Source organism: Orycteropus afer, unplaced genomic scaffold, assembly GCF_000298275.1.
Source record: "Orycteropus afer afer isolate SDZICR_OR568_19922 unplaced genomic scaffold, OryAfe1.0 scaffold00064, whole genome shotgun sequence".
Lineage (NCBI taxonomy): Eukaryota > Metazoa > Chordata > Mammalia > Tubulidentata > Orycteropodidae > Orycteropus > Orycteropus afer.
Genome location: NW_006921651.1, coordinates 2,857,860 through 2,881,318, shown reverse-complemented (window position 1 = coordinate 2,881,318; position 23,459 = coordinate 2,857,860). Strand labels below are relative to the sequence as shown.

The 23,459-nt window shown below is 45.1% G+C and overlaps 1 protein-coding gene across 1 annotated transcript in view; it reads right to left on the bottom strand.

Annotated features, from left to right (window-relative positions):
- Positions 1–23,459, bottom strand: part of SH3PXD2A (SH3 and PX domains 2A) — a 282,207-nt gene that overhangs the window by 201,875 nt on the left and 56,873 nt on the right. Inside the window, exon 2 of the mRNA XM_042780829.1 lies at positions 6,095–6,175. Coding sequence (XP_042636763.1) covers positions 6,095–6,175 — 81 coding nt within the window. The remainder of the gene's footprint in view (positions 1–6,094; positions 6,176–23,459) is intronic.

Genomic DNA, 23,459 nt, shown 5'->3' with positions numbered 1-23,459 from the left:
ATCCACTTTACCAAGCATAGTATCCTTCTCCAGGGAATGGTCCCTTCTGACAACATGACCAAAGTAGGTGAGACGAAGTCTGGCCATTCTCACTTCCAGGGAACATTCCTGGTGCACTTCTTCCAGGACAGATTTGTTAGTTCTTCTGGCAGTCCACATACTTTCAGTGTTCTTCGCCAACACCACAACTCAAAAGCATCAACCCTCCTGTGGTCTTTCTAACTCATTGTCCAGCTTTCACATGTATATGAGGCAACTGTAAACACCATGCCTTGGGTTAGGCACACCTTAGTCTTCAAAGAAAGACATCTTTGCTCTGCAGCACCTTAAAGAGTCTTTTGGAGCAGATTTGCTCAGTGCAATAACATCATCTGATTTCTTGACTGTTGCTTCTATTGGTGTTGATTGTGGATCCAAGTAATATGAAATCTTTGACAACTTCAATCTTTTCTCCATTTATCATGATCCTGCTTATTGGTCTAGTTGTAAGGATTTTTATTTTCTTTACGTTGAGTTGTAATCTATACTGCAGACTGTAGCCTTTAATCTTCATCAGTAAGTCCTTCAAGTCATCTTCACTTTCAGCAAGCAAGGCTGTATCATCTGCATAGCACACAAGTTTTCAATGAGTCTTCCTCCAATCCTGATGCTGTGTTCTTCATGTAGTTCAGCTTCTTGGATTATTTGCTCAGCATACAGATTAAATATGTATGGTGAAAGGATATTGCTCTGATGCACTGATCTGTCAGTTAAACTCGCTTCTTCAGAGAAGCCTGCCCTGATGCCAAGTATAAGGTTTCCTTGTATCTTATGGTACCTTTCTTTGTAGCATTATACATACATAACTCTTTCATTCCACTTCATACCATAGCATATTGCTTGCACCTTGATCTAGTATTTATTTCACTTATTGTGGCCTTCATTGCTTAAATGGAGCTCTCCTGGCATAGTGCCTAAGACACTTGACTACTAACCAGTAGGTTGGCGGTTCAAACCCACCAGCCACTCTGCAGAAGGAAGACTGGGCAATCTATTTTAAATATTCACTGCCTCGGAAACCCAAAGGGGATCTCTATGAGTTAGAATTGACTTGATAGCAGTGATTTTTGTTTTGTTTGTTTGTTTGTTTTTCATTGCTTGAAAAGCTGCCTTCTCCACAACACATAGACTCTTAGAAGGAAGGAACATGTCCTCCTTCTCAACTTCGTGTTTTCTGCTCAGCAAAGAGGAAATGCATCAGAGGCCTTAAAAAACAAAACACCAAACTCTTTGCCATCGAGTCAATTCTGACTCATAGGAACCCCCACTGGTTTCCAAGGCTGTATATCTTTATGGAAGCTGACCACTTCACCTTTCTTCCACGGAGCTGCTGGTGAGTTTGAACCACCGACCTTTTTGGTTAGCAGCCAAATGTCTTGCCCACTACACCACTAGAGGCCTTAGCACAGGCCAACCCACTCATATCCAAGCCAGCCTGGATCATTCATCCTTTTACTTCCACACTCATCACTCACACACAGCTAGGGCAGGGTGGCCAGATTTAGCAAATAAAAATACAGGATGCCCAGTTACATTTAAATTTCAGAGAAACAACAAATTTATTTTTTTAGTATAAGTATATTCCTCCATGTAATATTTGGGACAGACTTACACTAATAAATTATTCATTGCTTACCTGAAATTCAAATTTAACTGGGCATCTTGTATTTTATCTGGCAACCCTAACCCAGGGTCTTGAGAGTAGCAGGAAGTCAGTAAGTGAATTGTGTGGGGGATGGGGATGGGAGGGGAATACAAAGATAAAGGAATCTGCTCTGTACAGGCCTAAGGCTTCAGATAAGGATGGAATGAGCAGTTATCAGGTTATCTGTGTTTCTCTCCCCCATCTCCATGACTTCCCCCACCCCACTGAATAGTTGGCCGTTCAAACCCACAAGCTACTCCATGGAAGGAAGACTGGGCAATCTATTTCTGTAAAGATTTACCACCTAGGAAACCCAAAGGGTTTGCTCCACGGCAATTCTAAGTATCCTGTCGAGGATCCATTAAAGCCATGGGTCATCTCAAAGAGACACTGGCTCTCCTCCGAGCACAAACCCTTCTGCTCTTGCTTCCTTCCTATCTGTACCCTCTCAGGGCTGGCTGCCTGGGAGGGTGCCTTAGCTTGCTCATTCCTGAGCTCCACACATAGAGCAGTAGGTTCTCCTTGGAGGATGATATCCCAGGGTGATGTTTGGCCTCAAACTTGCCTGAGCTTGCACACAGGCTGGGGTGTGAGGGGATAGCACTATGTTGATGTGGAACCTGAATGGAGAGAAATGGAAAAACCAGCTCTCAGCTCTATAACAAACCAAAAAAAAAAGGGGGGGGGGGAGCTCTGGTGGCATAGTGCCTAAGGCATTTGACTACCTCAATAACAAAGTACCCTTCAAATGCTGCCTGGTGCTTGAGCCTCTCCGGCCTCAGTGGCTGCAGGGTGTGAAGGGCAGGACAGCACAGGGCTTGTCCATCTCCCCATTTGCCCCACAGAGAGAAGTGGACAGTGGAGGACACATATGCTAGTCCAAGTGAAAGTGAATCTGCACATAGTCCATGGCCCTTAACCCAGCAGCACCTGAGAAGGGTCAGGGCCTATGCAGTATCACTTTGCACATGATTCCCTGGTTACATTAGAAAGCCAGAGTCCAAGGCCTTCTCAGGGTAACCTAACCTCCACCAGGAGTATATGACACCATTTGAGGAGAGAAGGAAAGTATGGGAGACCCATGCTGGAGACAAAGAAACCAACTAGTGGTAGGAAAGGGACTGATGGGTCTATCAAAGTGGTGTCCAAGCTCACCATTATTATCTGAACATCATGTATAAAGCTCCCCTACCCCCATGGTGCCCAAGTGTACAATCTGTGAATATATGAGGAATGCTCTAAGCTTATTTAGCTTGGTGGTTCTTTGCCGGGGGCCCATAAAGTGAACAACTGACATTGTAGAGGAAAATGTATATAACCATTTGCTGTCAATTCAATTTTGACTCATGGTGACCTTATGTGTGTCAAAGTAAAACTGTGCTCCGCAGGATTTTCAATGGCTGATTTCCTGGAAGCGGATCACCAGGTTTTTCTTCCAAAGTGCCTCTGGGTGCTCTTTTCTTGGGGAGAGGGCTTCCACAAGGTACACAAAGGGATCTGTGTTCCTGACAAGATCCAGAACCATGAGTTGGCAGAGCCAGCTAAGCAGTTTCCTCTAGGCTGGCTTAGTGAACCCAGGACTTCCAGGGTTCCAACGTAGGGCTTAGCCAAAAATGGGAGGAGCTAAATATTACTGAGATCACCACTCCTCTGGGCCATACCCTGCTCCCAACAGACTCCCATCCTACCCAAAGGCAAGCTCCAGAGAGACAGCACCCGTGGCTTCCATGACTCGGAACATTCTGATCAGAATTGGGACCAGAGCAGCTCATCAGTACAGAGTAAAGCAAAGTGACAGAAACAACAAAGCAACACAATAACAGTAGGTCCTAAGTACCCAGACTTCCAACTGTGCAGCCCAACATCCTTGTCACCTAGTTCACATCAGGGTAACTCAATATACAACAAAATACAAGGAAAAATATTCACTTAATTCTCACAACAACCCTACTAGGTGGGTACTATTTAATTCTCCGTTCTACAGATGAGAAAAGTGAGCCTAGAGAAGTAACCTATTCAGGGGCACATACTGACAGAACCAGTAACCAGCTCCAGGCAAAATGTCCCCAACATCTAAGCTCTAAGCTACTCTCCTACATAGCCTCTCAGAAAGCTGAGTTCTGAGGGTGACCAATGACCAGAGATGGAGCTAGCTATTTCATTTATAACTTCTCTATAAAACCAAAACCAAATATGTTGCTATTGAATCAATTCTGACTCATAGCAACCCTGTAAGACAGAGTAGAACTCCCACATAGGGTTTCTAAACCTGTAATCTTTACAGAAGACTGCCACATCTTTCTACCATGGAGCAGCTGATGAGTTCGAACTGCAGACCTTTCGGTTAGCAGCCAAGCAGTTAACCACTGTACCACCAGGGCTCCTTAACTACTCTGTAGGGGCTGCCATATTGAAATCAGTGACCCTGAAAGATAAGGAAGGCTTTCCAACATGAACACCACTAAAAGTCATTATGGCATGAGTTCGGTAAAATGGGTTACCAATGTTGTTATACTTGGCTCAAAGGTTAAATTCCAAAGAACCACCCTCAACCCTTCCCAAACTGCATCTGAAGGGTGGCAATGGCCCTGATGTACAAACCTGGCCATGGTCATGGCCATTCCAAGGCTAGAGCCCAGCACATCTCATAAGCTGCTCTATGCTTATATGTCCCCTCTTGACACACAGGAAATGAGCCCTCCAGACAAGGGAGAGGTGGGGAGGCTGCATTCCTTTCTCATGAGATTCTGAAAGGGGGGAAGAAACATTCTGATTTGGGAGTTTCCGTTGACTTTGGACCCCCTCTGGCTCATCAATGAGTCCTTTCAGGGTTCCCTCTCCCCAACTGAGTTATCATTTCCTGTCCAGTACACTACACCCATTGATGGGTATCAGCAAATCCTACCAGTTTATGCCTGAAGGACCCAAGGAGACTGGATAGGAACTAAGGAGGAAAGAGGAAGAAGGCAGGAGAATAAGGAGTGGCTTTCAATCCCATTTTATTGGATTAAGAGAAGATTTTTAATACAGGAAGTGGACTTACCTTTGACTCTTCTCATAGGAAGAGCAATACGGACTATGGTATAAAACTCAGATACTAGGAGGCAAGCATACAAGGCATGGTCTCTCCAAAATGACTCACCATCAAAGCCCTAGCACAGGAAACAGTAAACCCTAGTTGTGAGGTGCCAAGAATGGGTGTCTCTTTGCATTTTTATTGGCCAAAACCAGGCTCATGGTCTTAAGGAAGAATCTAGAACAACTTGGCTTTCCCTTACTAGTACAGGAAGGGTTGTTACCCAACTCACAATGATTCTCCTTTCCCTGGTACCTGCCTCTGATATACAGGGGTTGGTCCCCTAATGGCCATGTCTATGCTACATAACCCCTGACCCATGGCCATACTGATTGGTCCACAGAGGACATCTGACTCAAGCTGGCGAATCAGAGTCTTCCTTTGGATTTTTCAATTTGGAACTGAGAGAGAGTTGGTCTCTCTCACTCTTGGCAGCCACAGGATGTAAAATTTGGGAACTTGTGACAGTCAGTTTTCTCAGGGTGTGGGAGAAAGGGTATGAGGTAGAAGTAGCTGAGGACAGTGCCCAGAGGAAAGCAGGGACAAGGCAGAGGGAAAGCAGCCCCTGGTTCTAAGTGTTTTTGAAGCCCCCTTTCACTACTCTTCTCACCATCTGGTCAACCGCATAATCTCCCCCAGTCTATCCTTTCAACCAAGTCCCCCTTTTGCCTAAGCCAGCATGAGCAGAAAGTTGTCATCTGTAACCAAAGAAGGCCTAACTAAAGTAATCAGCACCAAGGAAGGAGTCTGCATTGGCAGCTATGGGACCATCCTACCATCTATATGAACATGTATATTAGAGACACATACATATCACACACATAAACACAAACAGCGAGGCAAGAGTCCTTTTCAATTAGACAGACACAATGATATGCCCAGTTTGTCTGCAGTTCAAGAAATTGCTTATTTTCTGTTTTGGTTTTCTCTGTGTGTTTGCTCTTCTTTGCCTGCAATGATGTGGCAGTTTGTGTCTTACCCTGGTGTTTCTAGACACATGTCTGCTCATGCATGTAGCACCCACAGTCATCCTCCTGCCTTCTCCACTGTGGTTTCCTAGCCCTCAGGCAAAGATGGGTGACAAAGCACGACTGTTAGGACCATCTGAGGAATCCAACAAAGCCCCAACTGTCTGCCTGCAATATCCCAGACTGAGACCAGCCCAGTTCAGCCCGCAGACACCATCATCTGTCTCTCTGCTCCCACCTTCCTCTGACTCCGAGAGCTCGGGCAGGATGCTCTTCAGATCAACAAGGGCAGGACAGGGGCCAGTCTATCAGGGACTCTGAGCACACTGGTGGAACTGGGCAACCGCTGAACTCAGATAAACTCACCTGCAGGTCAAAGAACTTGCTGTACCTCCGATAGATGGTCTGGGAGGTGGAGTCGGACCAGGTCACATTGATGATGTAGACCTGTGGGAAGAAAGTCAGAGCAGGTGAGGAGGTGACCATGGTTGGGCACCAAACTGTCCCAATCATCATCTAACATGACTGTGGGGGGCTCAATAGCTGGGCCCATTCTTTTTCTCATCTCTCTCCTCAGGGCTTAGCACAGTGTTAGATACACACAACCAAAAAACCAAACCAAACTCACTGCCATCAAGTCAAGTCTGACTCTTAGTGACCCCTCCTTGGGTTTCTGAAGCAGTATCACTATGGAAGTAGATTGCTCAATCTTCCTTCTGAGGAGTGGCTGATGGGTACACACATATACATGTACATGCATACATATATACACACATATATATATTCACACACACATATGTCTACATATGTGTGCATGTGTGTGGTCTAGAGAGGCACTGAATAAAATGCCAGGGATGATTATTTTAGGATGGTGGGATTATAAGTGGTTGTAACTTCTTTTTGTTTATATGTGAACATACATTCCTGGGTCATTAAAACATATATTATTTGAGGTAGCTAACTTCCACTAGACCAATTATTCTCAAACTTTAGAGTAAGTAAGATTCCACCAGGGGCTTTTCCATAAGTGCATGTGCCTGGACCCCACCCTTGGAAATTGTGCATAAGTGGACTTGGGCTTAGGGAACTTGGTCACACACACACACACACACACACACACACAAACATACATATATATATTTTTTCTTTTTTTATGGCAGTTATTTCCGTTTGTTTCATTCTTTTTATTTTTATTTTTAATTGTGATGTGGGTGAAGAGAGTACTCCCCTTCCACTCAGAGAAAATTCACTTTCCATATAGCAGTTTACATACAGTTTGTCTCGTGACATTGACTACAATTTACCCCAATGCAACAGCTCCCCTCCCACTTCCTCCCCATAGCTACCTCTTCCCTGTGTCCATCCTCCATGCACTCCTGCCCCCTGAGCTGTCTCCCTGTGCATAAATAGCTCTTCTTTCTCCCATGATTGTTCTCTCCAAGGAGTGTATCTACCTCAGGTAAATGTTCAACACGTATGCCTGTCTTTTGTTTGGCTGGAAGCCACAGGTGTGGGTTCAATTCCAGACCTGAAAGGCAGCTAGGGGCCATAGTCTCAGTGGTTCCATCAGGCTCTATCAGAAAGGCAAACCTGGTCCCCCTTTTTTTTTCCCCAAATGATTTTGAGTTTTATTCCACATTGTTCTCCCACTCTATACAGGATCTCCTACATAGATCCCCCTCCGAGTGGTTGACAGTGGTAGTCGGGCACCATCTAGTTCTTCTGGTCTCATAGTCATATAGGCTGAGGATCGCATGGTATACCAGTCACTAGGACTAATTATTTCCATGAATCTTTGGTTTTCTTCATTCTTATGGTCACCTGTATTTTTAAAAACCCAAAGCAAAACCAAACTAATTGTTGTCGAGTTGACTCGGACACATGGTCTCCCCATGTTTATCAGAACAGAGCTGTGCTCCACAGTTTTCAAAGGCTGTCATCTTTTGGCAGTAGATCACCAGGCCTTTCTTCCAAGGTGAAGAAAGGACTTGAACCTCCAACCTTTGGGTTAGCAGTCAAGCCCTTAACCATTTGCACTACACAGGGATTCCTTTAACAAACCACCCCAGGTTATTTTGCACAGTTGATCCTCAGAACTCACTATGAATATCACTCCTGGACAAGAGGTACACCTGCAGGGGAAGTATTAATGATTAAGAAGGTATTGGCGATTGGAAGAGGTCTTTGCAAACTTTTATCGCCGGGCCTCTAACAGTGAAGGCATTTCAGTGCCACATTGTAGCCTAGTTCCCAGTGCTCCTCAAGCTCTCCAGGGCTGCTACCTCCCGCTGCTCTGGAAAGCTCACCTGGCTCAGGAGGTGGGTGGGACTGCTCCTGAAGGAGGGGAGAAAGCCCCCTGCCCAATCTGGCCTCCTGTTTCCATGTTCCTATCCCTTTCACCTAAACCCACACCAAAGGCTACTCTCCTAGGAGAGGCCTAGGTTGGAGGGCTGGGTCCCCTCACATAGCTTCTGGGCTATCCCTGTTAACTCCTCTGGTGTCTGCCATGATGTTTCCAGGTATGTGGTTAAGAGGAAAAAACTGATGGAGAGACAGGGAGTCCTGCCTCTCGTCTGCCCTCAGAAGAGAGTGAGGGCTGTAGATCCACAATGGCAGGACACCCATCAGCATCAGAGCTCCCCATAGGGAGCTGGTTCCCGGGCTTCTGTCTAGTGATTCTGATTCAGTAGACCTGGGTTGACTCCAAGAGTGAGGAGAACAAAATGGCCAGGGAAGCTAGAAGTCTCAGTGAGAGGAAGAGATGTTACCAAAGAGGAGGAGCAGTCAGACACCTTGGCATTGGACTCAGTTCTCCGAGATGCCGGGCACAAGGTCTACACACAGGGTAGTAAGGTTTTATATTTGGCTACTCAAGGAAACGACCCAACTCTAATCGCTTCTCCCCTCTCATCTCGAAGTCCAGTGGGGAGTGTTTGTTCTAAAATGCAACCCTACAACACAAGCAAACAGGACTGAGCACTCACACACACACACACACACACACACACACCCCACCCAGATGGGGCATTGGCATTTATGACCTGTTTTTTTTTTTTTTTTTTTTAATATTTCCTGTGATTTGAGTGGAAGTTTACAGAGCAAATTCATCTTCCATCCAGTAGTTCACATACACTTTGTCTCATGACATTGACTGAAATTTCCCACAATGCAACAGCTCCCCTCCCACTTCCTCCCCATAGCTACCTCTTCACTGTGTCCTTCACTCCCATGCACTCCTGCCCCCTGAGCTGCGCATACACAGCCCTTCTATTCTCCCATGATTGATCTCTCCAAGGACTGTATCTTACCTAATGTAAGTGTTCAGCTAATATGCCTGTCTTTTGTTTGGCTGGAAACCACAGGAGTGGGTTCAATTCCAGAGATGAAGGGGCTAGGGGCCATAGTCTCAGGGGTTCCACCAGGCTCTGTCAGACCAGCAAACCTGATCCCTTTTTTTTTTTTAATGATTCTGAGTTTTGTTCCACATTGTTGTCCCACTCTATCCAGGATCTCCTAAATAGATCCCCCTCCGAGTAGTTGACAGTGGTAGCTGGGCACCATCTAGTTCTTCTGGTCTCTTAGTCATATAGGCTGAGGATACCATGGTGCACCAGTCCCTTGGACTAATTGTTTCCATGTGTTTTTGGTTTTCTTCATTCTTCTTTTCTCTGGATGAGGAGAGACTCATCACTGCATCTAGATGGCTGCTTGTAAGCTTTTAAGATCCCAGTTGCTACTTACCAAAGTAGGATGTGGAACAAGGTTTTTGTATAGAATGTTATGCCAATTGAGCTTATGACCTGTTTTATGTGATCCTGACAAGGTAGAAAAGAGAGTAAAAGGTCACCCCATTCTCAGTAGCCCAAAATGAGCTGTTGATTATTATAAAAGATAGGATATACTTTGTTTTATATCATATATAAGCATGTTGTTGTTGCCAGGTACCATAGAGTTAGTGCTGACACATCAAGACCCTATGTACAACACAAAGAAACTTTGCCCAGTCTTACGCCATCCTCATGATCATTGGATACTTTGAGCCCATCATCACAGCCACTGTGTCAACCCATCTCTTTGAGGGTCTTCCCCTTTTACACTGACCTTCTACTTCACCCAGCATTATATCCTTCTCCAGGAACTAGTCCCTTCTGACAACATAATCAAAGTACGAGAGATGAAGTCTGGATATTTTTGCTTCTAAGGAGCATTCTGGCTGTACTTCCTCCAGAACAGATTACTTCTTTCTTCTAGATGTCCATGATACATTTAATATTCATTGCTAACACCACAATTCAAATGCATCAACTCTTCTGTGGTCTTCCTTATTCATTGTTCAGCTCTCGCATATATACGAGGCTACTGAGAATACCATGGCTTGGGTTAGGCGCACCTTAGTCTTCAACATAACATCTCTGCCCTTAACCACTTTAAAGAGGTCTTTGGCAGCAGATTTGCCCAATGCAATACATCTTTTGATTTCTTGACTGCTGCTTCCACGGGCATTGATTGTGGATCCAAGTAAAATGAAATCCTTAATAACTTCAATCTTTTCTCCTTTTATCACAATGCTGCTTATTGCTCCAGTTGTGAGGATTTTTGTTTTCTTTATGCGGAGGTGTAATCCATATTGAAGCCTGGAGTCTTTGATCTTCATCAGTAAGTGCTTCTAGTCTTCTTCACTTTCAGCAATCAAGGTTGTGTCATCTGCATATCGCAGGTAGTTAATGAGTCTTCCTCCTATCTTGATGCTGCATTCTTCTTCAGATAGTCCAGCTTCTCAGATTATTTGCTCAACATACAGACTGAATAAGTATGGTGACAGAATATAACCCTTACACTTTTCCTGCATTTAAACCATGCAGTATCCTCATTGCTCTGTTTGAATAACTACCTCTTGGTCTATGTAGAGGGTTCCTCATGAGCACAATTAAGTGTTCTAGAATTCCCATTCTTTGTAATGTTATCTATAATTTGTTATGATCCACAGAGTCAAATGCCTTTGCATAGTCAAGAAATATGTAAACATCTTTCTGGTATTCTTTGTTTTCAGCCAAGATCGATCTGAGATCGGCAATGATATCCCTTTTTCCATGTCCTCTTCTGAATCTGGCTTAAATTTCAGGCAGTTCCCTGTAGATGTACCACTGCAACCATATCTGAATTATCTTCAGCAAAATTTTACTTCCTTTGATATTAATGACATTGTTCAATAATTTCTGCATTCAATTCAATCATCTCTCTTTGTAATGGGCACAAACGTGGATCTTTTCCAGTCAGTTGGTCAAGTAACTGTCTTCCAAATATCTTGGCGTAAATAAGCGAGCACCTCCAGTGCTGCATCCATTTGTTGAATCATCTCAATTGGTATTCTGTCAATTCCTGGAGCCTCATTTTTCACCAGTTCCTTCAGTGCAGCTTGGACCCTTCCTTCAGTTCTTAATGATATGCTACATTCTGAAATAGTTGAATGTTGACCAATTCTTTTTGGTAGTGACTCTGTGTATTGTTTCCATCTTCTTTTGATGCTTTCTACATTGTTCAATATTTTGCCACCACCACGCATCTGTCGGTTTGTCATAATTTGTGTGTTGGGCACCTTCTAGTTCTTCTGGTCTCATAGTCATAAAGGCTACGGACTGCATGGTGTACCAGTCACTAGGACTAATTGTTTTCGTGAATCTTTGGTTGTGGTAGCTTGTGTGCTGCTGTGATGCTAGAAGCTATGCTACCAGTATTCAAACAACAGCAAGGTCACCTACAGTGAACAAGCTTCCTGACTAAGACCAACTAGGAAGGAGAACGTGGCCAAGTCTACTACTGAAAAAACTGGCCACTGAATATCTTATGAATAGCAGTGAAACACTGTCTGATATAGTGCTGGAAGATGAGCCCCTCAGATTGGAAAGCACTCAAAATATGACAAGGAAATTGATACCTCCTCAAAGTAGAACTGACTTAATGACATGGATGGATGGAGTAAAGCTTTCAAGACCTTCCTTTGCTGATGTGGCACTACTCAAAATGAGAAGAAACAACAGCAATCATCCATTAATAAAGGGAATGTAGAGTGTATGAAGTACGAATCTAGGAGAACTGGAAGTTGTCAAAAATTATGGAATGCATAGAGATCGGTATAATAGACATCAGTAAGCTGAAATAGTCTGGTATTGGCCATTTTGAATCAGACAATCATATGATCTATTATGCTGGGAATGACAAATTGAACAAGAATGGAGTCAGCATTCATCAGCAGGAAGAACATTTCAAGATTTATTCTGAAGTGCAATGCTGTCAGTGATAGAATATTCATACACCTACCAGGAAGACGAGTCAAGACGACTATTATTCAAATTTATGCACCAATCACTAAAGCCAAATATGAAGAAATTGAATGTTTTTACCAACTTCTGCAGTCTGAGAGTGACCAAACAAGCAATCAAGATGTATTAATACTCACTGGTGATTAGAATGTGAAAGTTAAAAACAAAGCAGCAGCATTGGTAGTTGGAAAATATGGCCTTGGTGAAAGAAATGACGCTGGAGATCACATGATAGACTTTTGCAAGACCATCTGCTTATTCATTGCAAACATCTTTTTTGAACAACATAAACAGCAACTATACAACGTAGAAGGAGCTCTGGTGGCACAGTGGATAAAGCACTCAGCCACTAATCAAAAGATTAGCCATTCAAACCCATCAGCCACTCCACAGGAGAAAGATGAGGCAGTTGGCTTCTGTAAAGATTTACAGCCTTGGAAACTCAATGACGCAGTTCTCCTCTGTCCTATAGGGTTTTACACTGTCCAACTCGATGGCAATGAGTTTCTATACATAGACCTCGCCAGATGGAATACACAGGAACCAAATCTGTGGGAAAAGATGACGGAGAAGTGCCATATGATCCATCAGAACAAGGCCAGGGACCAACTGTGGAACAGAGTATCAATTACTCATTCACAAGTTGCAGTTGAATTTGAAGAAAATTGCAACAGGTCCACAAGAGCCAAAATACAACCTTGAGTATATCCCACCTGAATTCAGAGACCATCTCAAGAATAGATTTGATGCATTGAACATGAAGAAAGTAAAAGGTCATTAAAAAGACAGGAAAGGAAGAAAAGACCAAAATGGATGTCAGAAGAGACTCTGAAACTTGCTCTTGAACAAAGAGTAGCTAAAGCGAATGGAGGATATGATGATGCAAAAGGGCTGAACAGAAGATTTCAAAGGGCAGCTCAAGAGGACAAGTACTACAATGAAATGTGCAAAGACCTGGAGTTAGAAAACACAAAAGGAAGAACTCGCTCTCAAGTTGAAAGTACCGAAGAAAAAATTCAAGCCTCAAGTTGCAGTACTGAAGAACCCAGCACAGCCTCTCCTCAGATGTCAAGTCGTCTCTGACTCATAGCAACCCCTCCTTGGGTTTCCAAGGCGGTATCACTACAGAAGTAGATTGCCCAACCTTCCTTCCGAGGAGTGGCTGGTGGATTTGAACCACCTGCCTTCTGGTCAGCAGTCACATGCCTTAGGCACTGCTGCATACATAAGCATAGATCTCATAAAATAAATTGTAGAAAGCATTTTAGCTCATGGTTATTAAATGCCAGCACAAGAAAAGCAGTCATATGAATCAGCTCCTTTAACTCTCAGTCCAATGTTCTCTGAGGCTCAGAGAAGCTAAGTAACTTGCCCAAGGTCACATAGCAAAGGACCTAAACTGAGGTCTGTTGTTGTTGTTGTTGTTATGTGCCCTCGAGTTGGCCCCGATTCATAGCGACCCCGACCCCTCCTTGGGTTTCCGAGGCAGTATCACTATGGAAGTAGGAATGCCCAACCTTCCTTCCGAGGAGTGGCTGGTGGGTTTGAACCGCCAGCCGTCGTCTGGTTAGCAGGCAAGTGTCTTAGCCACTATGCTACCAGAACTCAGGTCTAGCTGTGTCTAATTCCCTTGCTCCTAACCACACTGACCCATCTCCCCATATGTAAATTTAGGAGCGTGGATATTTGACTAAAACGACTCCATCGCAACTGATTGTTACCTTTATTATTAGTATTTTAGTTGTGCTTTGGATGCAAATTTACAAAGCAAATTTGTTTTACATTCAACAGTTCATGCACATTTGATCTCACAGCCCTGATTACTATGCCCAGCAGCTCTGGTGGAGTAGTGCCTAAGGCATTTGACTGCTAACCAGAGGCTGGCGATTCAAACCCACCAGCCACTCCTCAGAATGAAGATTGGGCAATCTACTTCCTTAGTGATACCTTCTCGGAAACCCAAGGAGGGGTGGGTATGAGTTGGAACCACTCCATGACAGTGAGTTTGACTTTTTCTGTTTGTTTATTACCATCCCCAACCATTAAAAAAAAAAAAAAAAAAACCTGACTATTATCTTTTTAAATAAAGCTTCGAATTGTCTGAAAAGTCTGTATTTCCCTTGCTTAGAGAGTGCGCCTAGGGGAACATGGAGAGGAGCCTGAGACAAGAAGAGACTGAACTTGGGGAGCCCAGACAGAAGTCAACAGTTAGGAATGCTACAAAACCAGACCAGCGCAGAGGGACCCCTCATACACAACTGTGTTCACGACTGTGGTAGGGACAGTCTGGGATTTCATCAGGGGTTTCATCCACCCCACCCCACTGCTGACTCCCAGTTCTTGGATATCTTAATCCTGTCGGAGACATTGCCCTCTCTACCTGCACCTCCCCTTCCTGCCTGGTCCCGGGGGGTGGAGCAGATGCTGTAGACACACTGGGTGCTGCCTCCCTGCCCTCTGCCCCTGCAGCTGCACCGTAAGGAGCCCCAAGTGCCCCTGCCCTCCACCCGCCCCTGGAGAGAGCTTGCCACTCTCCTGCAGCCCATTAGACAGCAGCTTTTCTCTCTGGCCAACCAAGCGGAGCCCAGAGGAAGGGCTTAACTGAGGCTTAACAGGATCCCTCCTCCATCCTCTCTAGTAATTACGGGCTTCCCTTCACCTCCCAGGGAGTATTAGTCACAGACTCCCAGCCCTTCACAGCTTGAGGCTGGGAGGACCCACGAAGTCTCTTATTTTGCAGAGGAACCTAGGACCTGGGATGGTGGTTTGCCAAGCAGGGCACAGCTAGGTGAGGAGTCAGCCACACCTGGGTTACACTCTCAGGACCCTCTTATTAGCTGTGAGACCTCAGCAAAGCCTCTCAGACCCTCAGGTTCCTCCTCTCTATAATGGGCACAAACTTGAGAATGCTGAGCCTGATCAGCAGTTGTGTTTACCCTGTTAGTAGCAGAGCTGGGGCGGGAACCCAGACTTCCCAATTCCCAGTGTAGGACATCACCCAGTATATGACCAGAGCATGCACCCCCTTAGACAAGTCCTTCCAACCTCTACTCTTCAAAATAGTTTGAAGAGTCACAGGGAGCCCTCTCTAACCCTTTACTTGAACCCATCCAAAGACATACCATTGGGAGAGACAGACAGATCTTGGCCTAACTCCTGGAGGAGCACTTCAAACACAGAGGGAAAGGGTGATGAGAGTTGCCCATGGGACCCTTGTCAGCACAGCCACCAGTTACATTTGGCTCCGATACACGACCAAGACACAGCCATGTCTCCCCAAACAGAAGCACTCCTTGCTTGGCAAAGGATTGTTCCTGCTAGTATTTTGCCCCCTACTTCCTATGCCTTCAGTAAGCATGAGGAGGACATAGGGAGTAGGAAATGAACCCCCTATTTCCAAGTTCTCCCAAACTTCTAGGATTTGCCAGAGGCTACCAGCTTACCCTCCTGAACAGTTTAGATCCTGGGTTGAAGATATTGTCAGGGAACTCCTTGGAGATAAGCCCAAGACACACAGACAACCTCCAGGCCCATTTCTCTCATCTGAGCTCATCTGCTTTCTCCTAACCCTCCAACTTCCTCGATTACTGCTGCAGATGAGGGACAGATACACAGAATTTCAGCTCCTCCTCTTCTCTCTGGCCCCAACATCACAGCTCCTGAAACCTCCCAGAGCTGGCCCTGGAAACGCTAGTGATAAACCACAGAGAAGAAGCAGGTGGGGAAGGGGCGCAGGGCAGAGGTCATCTGAGGAAGCCAGCTGTTTACCAAGCCTGCCTCAGGGGCTGAGATAAACTCTCCTCGGGCCACAGGAGATAATGTTACCCAGCAGCTGGGTCTCAAGAAAGGTTTGGCTATTAAACACCCTGCCTCCAAACACTCTACTTGGAATTATGTTTCCCGGGTGGAGTTTCCCTTCCTTCTGGATTTTAAAGGCCCATGGATTCTGTTTCCTTCATCTCTGCCATCTCAGGATGGATGTCCAGGAAGCCTTGCTATAGCCCAGCAACCGAGTCCAGCTTCCCTGGGCTAATCCAACCCTGAGGAGCCCCAGAGTCTCAGGTTGTCCTGCCAGCTCACCCTCTATGAAGGGGGATTGCCATCGAGGGTACAACCAGGGAAACTCTCACTAAACACCCACCATCACGCCTCAGTCGGACCAGCCCACCCACTCTGAGGCCATCTCCGGCTGCCTTCCGTCTGCTCAGATCATTAGGTCCAGCAATGGCTGCGGCTTCCAAAAGTGTTTTCCCCAGCGGGTACTTCCACCCTCTATTAAATCTTGCTCCTTTCAAGAAGAAAATGGCCCTGATGCAAATCTATCTCGTTGCTCAGCTCAGAGCACCAGGAGTGAAGCCCAGCCCTGTTCTTGTGATGAGATGGCCGTATGGTCAGATCTGGGCTGTGACCAATGAACACAGTACATTTACGGCCCAATCATTCCTGGAAGGCCTAGGACCTGCCCTGTGTTTAATTAGAAAGTGCCAGTAAGTATCTGTTGCTCCCTTTGCTGATGAAAAGTGCAATTAAGAGGCAAAGGAGTTAGGGGCTGGGAAGGAAATCCTATATTCCCATGGGACTGTGGCTCAGTTTACTGAGGAAGGGTTTATTTTCCCTGGGCCACCGCCAGCTGCCCCTGGCCCCAAGCCAAATGGAAATCCAGTGACAATATTCCTTCACTTGCCTGCACCACCTTGGAGCTGGGATCAGCTGACTAGGACTGGGGCCACTGCATATAGTTGGGCAAGTTGCCTAGCCAAGGGGATAAGTAGGGGCTGAAATCTAACCTATGCTCTGTCCCCCGAGCTGCACATCATGGCTTGGGGCTGCAGTCACAGAGAAAGGGTTCCCTTACGCTAATGCACACACAGGCATCCTGTGGGCCAGCAGTGGGTCTGACCAGGGCATGTCATCTTGCTTCCTGGGTGGGGAGGTCTGTCACTGCTTTCTAAGTAAGGCCCCTAACATCACAGTATCTCCTCCTCATGACCTAGCTCTTCAACTTCTCCAAATTTCCTGGAGTCTAAGATGGAGGGAAGCCTAATGTTTAGGACTGACTGCTAAAGAAAATGGCCCCAGAAGTCAGAATAAACACAATCCAACAAGCAGTAAAGGGAAGTTTACATCTTGGAATACAACCACTGCTCTGGCTCCCTACTGAAGAAGTTCATCACTCCAAGTTCCTCTTCTCCAAGAAGATGAGGTCATCTATGGTACTAGTCAGCTCTAACCTTTTATTTAGAGTCACTCATGCACCAAGTTGGGAGCTCTGGTGGTGTAATGCCTAAGGCATTTGACTGCCAACCAGAAGGCTGGCAGTTCAAACCCACCAGCTACTCCTCGGAAGGAAGGATGGGCAATCTACTTCCATAGTGATAGTGTCTCGGAATCCCAAGGAGGGTTTTCTAGAGTCAGATCCGACTCAACAGCAGTGAGTTTGCTTTGGATACACCAAGTCCTATCATGGGGGAGAGGAGAACATAAATCTCAAATTATGCCAGGCTGATCCTTATGATCCAGGCCACCCACGAGGGTAGAGGGACCTCCTGTTGCATGTGCAATGGCTACACAAAAAGCTGGGCCAATGGTCCATCACCTCCCTGCCAAGGCCCTACTGGAAAGCAGTGGAGACAGGGGGTATTGAGGCCCCTCTTGACAACATTTGGCTATACCCAGAAAGAAAGCTCTCCCGAATACCAACATTCATCTGGGTCACCACTAGCTGAGCAAATCTGGGCCCATCTCTCATGGTGCTTATAGTCTGTTTTCACAATTAGCCAGTCATTGTATTTCCCTTTGTTTGCTAACGGCTGGCTCAGAACAACCCAGCACAGCCTAGTTGTAGCAGAAAGATGTACAATGACACAACAAATAGGGAACAATGCAATGCAATGCTAAAAACTGGGGTTCAAAGCAGTGTTGGCATCAATGAGGAAGACATCTTTGAAAACACTTGATGGATTTGAATTTCACTCCCAACACTCCTCTGCTGTGTGAGTTTGAGCAAGTTCCTTGGCCTCTCTGAGTCAGGGTTTCCTTTGCTGTGAAGCAGGGTTTGTAATGGGTGCTTGCCATTAAATGTGATGATGCACATGAGTCCTTAGCACAGGGCCTGACCCACGGTAAGTCTTCAGTGAATGGTAGCTATTTAGACACCAAGGAAGAGGGAGGGGGTGAGCTGAGTTCCATTTGCCAGGAAAGCCTCAGATCATGACACCATGGAGGGGAGCAGGAAATGGGACATGGGGACATGCACAAACACAAACACACACACACAGTCACACACACATGCATACAGTTACTCATCACAAGCTGGGCCTGGGAAAGTAGAAGAATGAAAAATAACTGCTGCCCAGGGACAGGAAAACAGTGGCCGTCTGGAGTGTCTCTCTCCGTGTTATGGCAGCCCCTCCAGGGTTGGTGGCATTTTTTTTCTTTTCTTTTTTCATGTTTCCTGGAGGGGAAATGAGTGTATAAACTAGGAGCTCCCAGGATTCACAAATCCTGTTGTTGAGAGCCCTCGAGTCAATTCCAACTAAGTTCAAGTCCAACTCAATGCAAGTAGATTCCAATTCCAACTCAATGGGCCATACAGGACAGAGTAGAACTGCTCCCTAGGCTTTTCCTAGGCTGAAATCTTTACAGAAGCATATCACCAAGAGTCATTTCTCCCACAGAGTGGCGGGTGGGTGTGAATTGCCAACCTTTTGCTTAGCAACCTAGTGCTTAATCATTGCTCCCCCTGGGCTCCTTCACAGACCCTACATGGACCTGAAGGAAAAGGTTAGTCTGTCAAAGCTGTCCTGACAGTCCCCAGAACTGGCAGGAAAGCAGCATTAGGATCAATTTATTTATTTATTTTTAAGGGTCAGTTTTCACAAACCTCTTTCATACCTGCACAAGCAAGCCACTGGTTTCATTAGGAATAACAAGAGCAGTAATAGCCACACCCTTTTTATTGAGCACTTACTACATTCTAAACATTGTTAACCACTTTATTCAGATGATCTCATTTAATGTTTACAATAATTCTGTGAGGAAAATACTGTCATCAACTCAAGTTCCAAAATAAGAGACCAAGGCGAAAAGTCATAGGGGTAGCAAGCACTGGAGCTCGCTTGGCTTCTGACATGGCCATCAACGCCACAGCCGGACTGCTTCATCCCCTGTGACAACCACATCCTAACAACACTTGGAACATAGTCCCTGCCCACAAAGATTTGCCCTTTGGTTCCAATGTTCCGCTCTCTCAACTAGCTGCTTCATGTGTAAGTGATCTATCCATGAAATGTTGAGGCCGCCCATGCAGCAGGCAGTAAGGACAGTTGAGTGGGGACAGTGATACGTTTTGCATGGCTTAGAATTAATCAGATCAGCTCACTGGCAAGTTATTACTCTCTCTGAATCCCACTCTCCATCCATAAAATGGAGGTAAATAATACCTACTTCATTGTGAAGATTCAGTGAGAACACAAGAACTTAACCAGTGTCTGGGACACCATGACTGCTTGATAAATGCTGCTCCCCTTCCTGTACCATTCTTCCCCTTCAAAGGGCTTGGCACAGTCTTTGGTCCTCTAAGAATTTTAGAAGGTTTTGGGAACATCAATCAGCCCTGGGCCTGGAGAGGAGCCCACTTTGGATTTCCAGAATTCTGGGCTTGGACCCCATTGTGACACCCTCCAGAGTACCTGAAGGGCACATGATTGAACCTTTGTACCTTGATCTCTCCAACCCTGCCACCACCCCTGGCCGCAATCCAGTTTCTCAGAGCAAACCAGTCTGACCACCTTGAACCAACAGGTGCTCCAACAGAGAGGCCCGGCAATGGGCAGCCATGGTCTTGAGTAATTAATGCCCAGGAGCCCAGAACGGGCAGTGTGCCCAGGTCGGGGGAGGAGGCTCATCTCAATAAAACTTTAGATGTACACTGACATTCAGGGATCAGAAGTTCTGGAAACTTTAAATATACTCTCTCCTGTACCATCAAAAGAATTACATTCCTGGGTTTCCAAGGGGCCTGGACCAACCCAGTGGATCTAGGAAAGAATTAGAAAGGAAGATTCACACTCCAAATCAATGACTGACCCAGACCCTCTGACCTCAACACACACACACATCCTGTGAACTCTGTCGTCACACCCTGGAGAACAAGGCAAAGATTAACGCACACAGCTTGGTTTCCTCTTCCTGGGAAACATAGTGGCCAGGGAGGCCAGAGGCCAGCAGCCTCCCCCACATACAGCCTGCAGGGGAAGTGACCCCAGGGTTTCCTCCCCACCATCTGGCACACTCACACCTTCCTCTCTGCTGTGCTCCACAAAGTTCAACTTTTGACACAAGGCAAATGGCTGTCATTAGGAACTTTGCTGCACAAGATAGACTGGAACAATCTTTTGGGAGAGCATTTGGCAATCTCTAGCCCCAAACGTGTAATCCCTTAGACTCAGCAATTTCACTCCGAGGAATTTCCTCTTGCAGGTATACAAATATATATGTGCATATGTGTGTGTGTATATACATATATATAGATATGTACATAGATAGGTTGTCCAGTGATATATCAGACAGTGTTTCACCGCTATTCATAAGGCTTTCACTGGCCAATTCTTTGAGAAGTGGGTGGTCCCTTCCTTCTTCTGAGTCTGTCTTAGTCTGGAAGCTCTGCTGAAAACCTATCCACCATGGGTGACCCTGCTGGTATTTGAAATACTGGTGGCATAGCCTCCAGGCTCACAGCAACACACAAGCCACCACAGTATGACAGACTGACAAATGAGTGGTGGAGTAGACATATTTATGTATAAAAAGATATTCATTGCAGTATTGTCTGTAAGAGTAGAAAATAAGGAATATCTGAATGTCCATTGATTAAAAAAAATTAGATAAAATATGGTTCATATATAAATGGAGTACTATACACCTGTTAAACAAAGGTGGATCTTTTGTATCATTATGGGAAAAGTTCCACAGTTTATGAAGAAAAATGAAACAGAACAATATGCACGTAGAATGGTTACATTTATTTGGTGTGTGTATGTACATGTGTGCACACAGAGGGTTAGTGCACATAAAAAAGTCTGGGAAAAAATACATCACACTGTTAACAGTGGTTATTTTGTAGAAGGATTTGCTCATTCTTTTGGGGCTATAGGGAATTTTAGGTTCAATACTAAGCTCTCTAAGCCGAGGTTTGCAGCTATAGGCTGCACATTACAATCACCTGGAGTACCTTAAAATCACTGACGTCCAAAAAAAAAACCCACTAATGTCCAAGCCCTGTCCTGCAACATATAAGGACAACACAAAAAACCAAACTCAGCGCCACCAAGTTGGATCTGACTCACAGTGACCCCTCCTTGGGTTTCTGAGGCAGTATCACTACGGAAGTTGATTGCCTAATCTTCCTTCTGAGGAGTAGCTGGTGGGTTTGAACCACCAGCCTTCTGGTTAGCAGTCAAATACCTTAGGCACTATGCCACCAGAGCTCCTATTTAAGGAAGAGTCTTTGGAAAATGGGTTGGGTACTGGCATTTCTAAGAGCTCCCCAGGTGATTCTACTGGTTGTTCCAGAGTTGAGAACCACTAAGCTGGACTGAAATAAAAAAGACCATTTGACTGGCTGAAAAGTACTCTTAAAATGGAAAGCAATATTCTAGTGTGATGTGTACTATTAAGACTCAAGCATGCCCTCAAGGTCTAGTTAGGAAGTTTGGACTCAATGCTTTTTCTCAAAGTTCTATCTCTGATGTTGGAGTTTACCAGCAGATGGGGAAGAGAAAACAAGAGGCTGAGGTTATTAGTTCTGAGCTGTACTGTGCCTTAGTGAACTTTGGCAGCCTGTGACCACCCCACCAGGGCCCACTTCAGACACTGAGGGTCCGATTCCAGCCCTTCTCAGCTCCAGAATGAACGGCTGAAAGAATAAGGAGTTCTCAGCCCAAAGAAGGCATTTAAGAGACACACAACAGCTGCTTTCAAATAGCTGAAGAATGACCGATATATGGGGTTCAACACCTATCTAGCTGCACCTAAAGAAAGGCAGTGAACAATAGTACAAGTTATAGGAAAGCAGGTTTTTGACCAACGTCAGGAAGAAGTTTTCAACCATCAGAGTCACCCAAGGATGGAAAGCGGGCTGGCTAGCAAAGTAATGGGCTTGTCCAAGCAGGGGATGAGTGACCACCTGTCTGTGACATGGCTTCAGGATTCCTTGCCATTCAGTTCTCCAACTTCTAACTCTACTAGGCTAGAGACACTAAAAGTTTTAGCAAAATCCACCAGGAATATAGTTCCTTTAAAAAAATTAAAAAGAGAGAGAGAGAGAGAGAGAGAAGTTTTCTGGTTTCAACAAATATAGCCCAAGCAGCAACTGGGTCCCAGACAATGTACTAGGTGCTAGAAATACTGGCAATGAGCCCAACAGTGCCTGCTCTCACAGAGTTCAAGTGCTAATGGGAGCATCAGACAACACATAAGATCATTTATGACAGTCCAATAAATTGATCAAAAATGACTGCAGGGGAGGTGGTTACTTTAGATGGGTGGTCAGAGCAAGCCTCTCTGAGAAGGTATCTGAGCTGAGACCTAAATGCAGAGAGTAAAAGCACTATTTGTCCCAAGGGTAGACAGATGGGGCCACAGTTTGACTCAATTCAAATCTCTACCCCACACCATGTACCAAAGGTAACTCAAAATGGACCAAAGAACAATCAAGTACATGAGATCAAGAGGACAGCGATTGGCCAGGGATAAAGCTAGGGAAGCAGGGCAGGAAGTAAAGGAAGAATGAAGGGAAGGGGTGGGTGCAGAGAGGAAGTGAGAAGAGTGTTGTTACAGTGTGGGGATTATAAATGTTATAAAACAGAATGCTAGGGATTGTTGAATGAAAAACCAATTTGTTCTGTTAACTTTCACCCAAATCACAACTTAAAAAAAGAAAACAGAGTCTGTTACAAAGGGGGGCGGGGAATGAACCAAAGACCTAAATATAGGAGATAAAACTATAAAACTCTTACAAGAAAAAAAAAAAACTCACTCCCGTCAAGCTCGTTCCGACTCATATAGTAACCCTTCCTTGGGTTTCTGAGGCAGTATCTCTACGGAAGTAGATTGCCAAGTCTTCCTTAGAAGAAAAAATAGGCATTAATCTTTGTGATGTCACACTAGGCAGTGGTTTCTTAGCTGTTTCTGACCTAAAGCCCAAGCAACCAAATGGGGAGAAAAAAAAACTTTATTTTATCAAAATTTAAAATTTTACTTCAAATAACACCATCAAGAAAGTAAAACTCACAAAATGGGATTAAATATTTGCAAAGCCCTATCTGATAAGGGACTTGTATCTAGATTATTTAAAACTCAATAAGGAGGTTCCGGCAAGATGGCGGACTAGGCAGAAGGATTGCACAGAC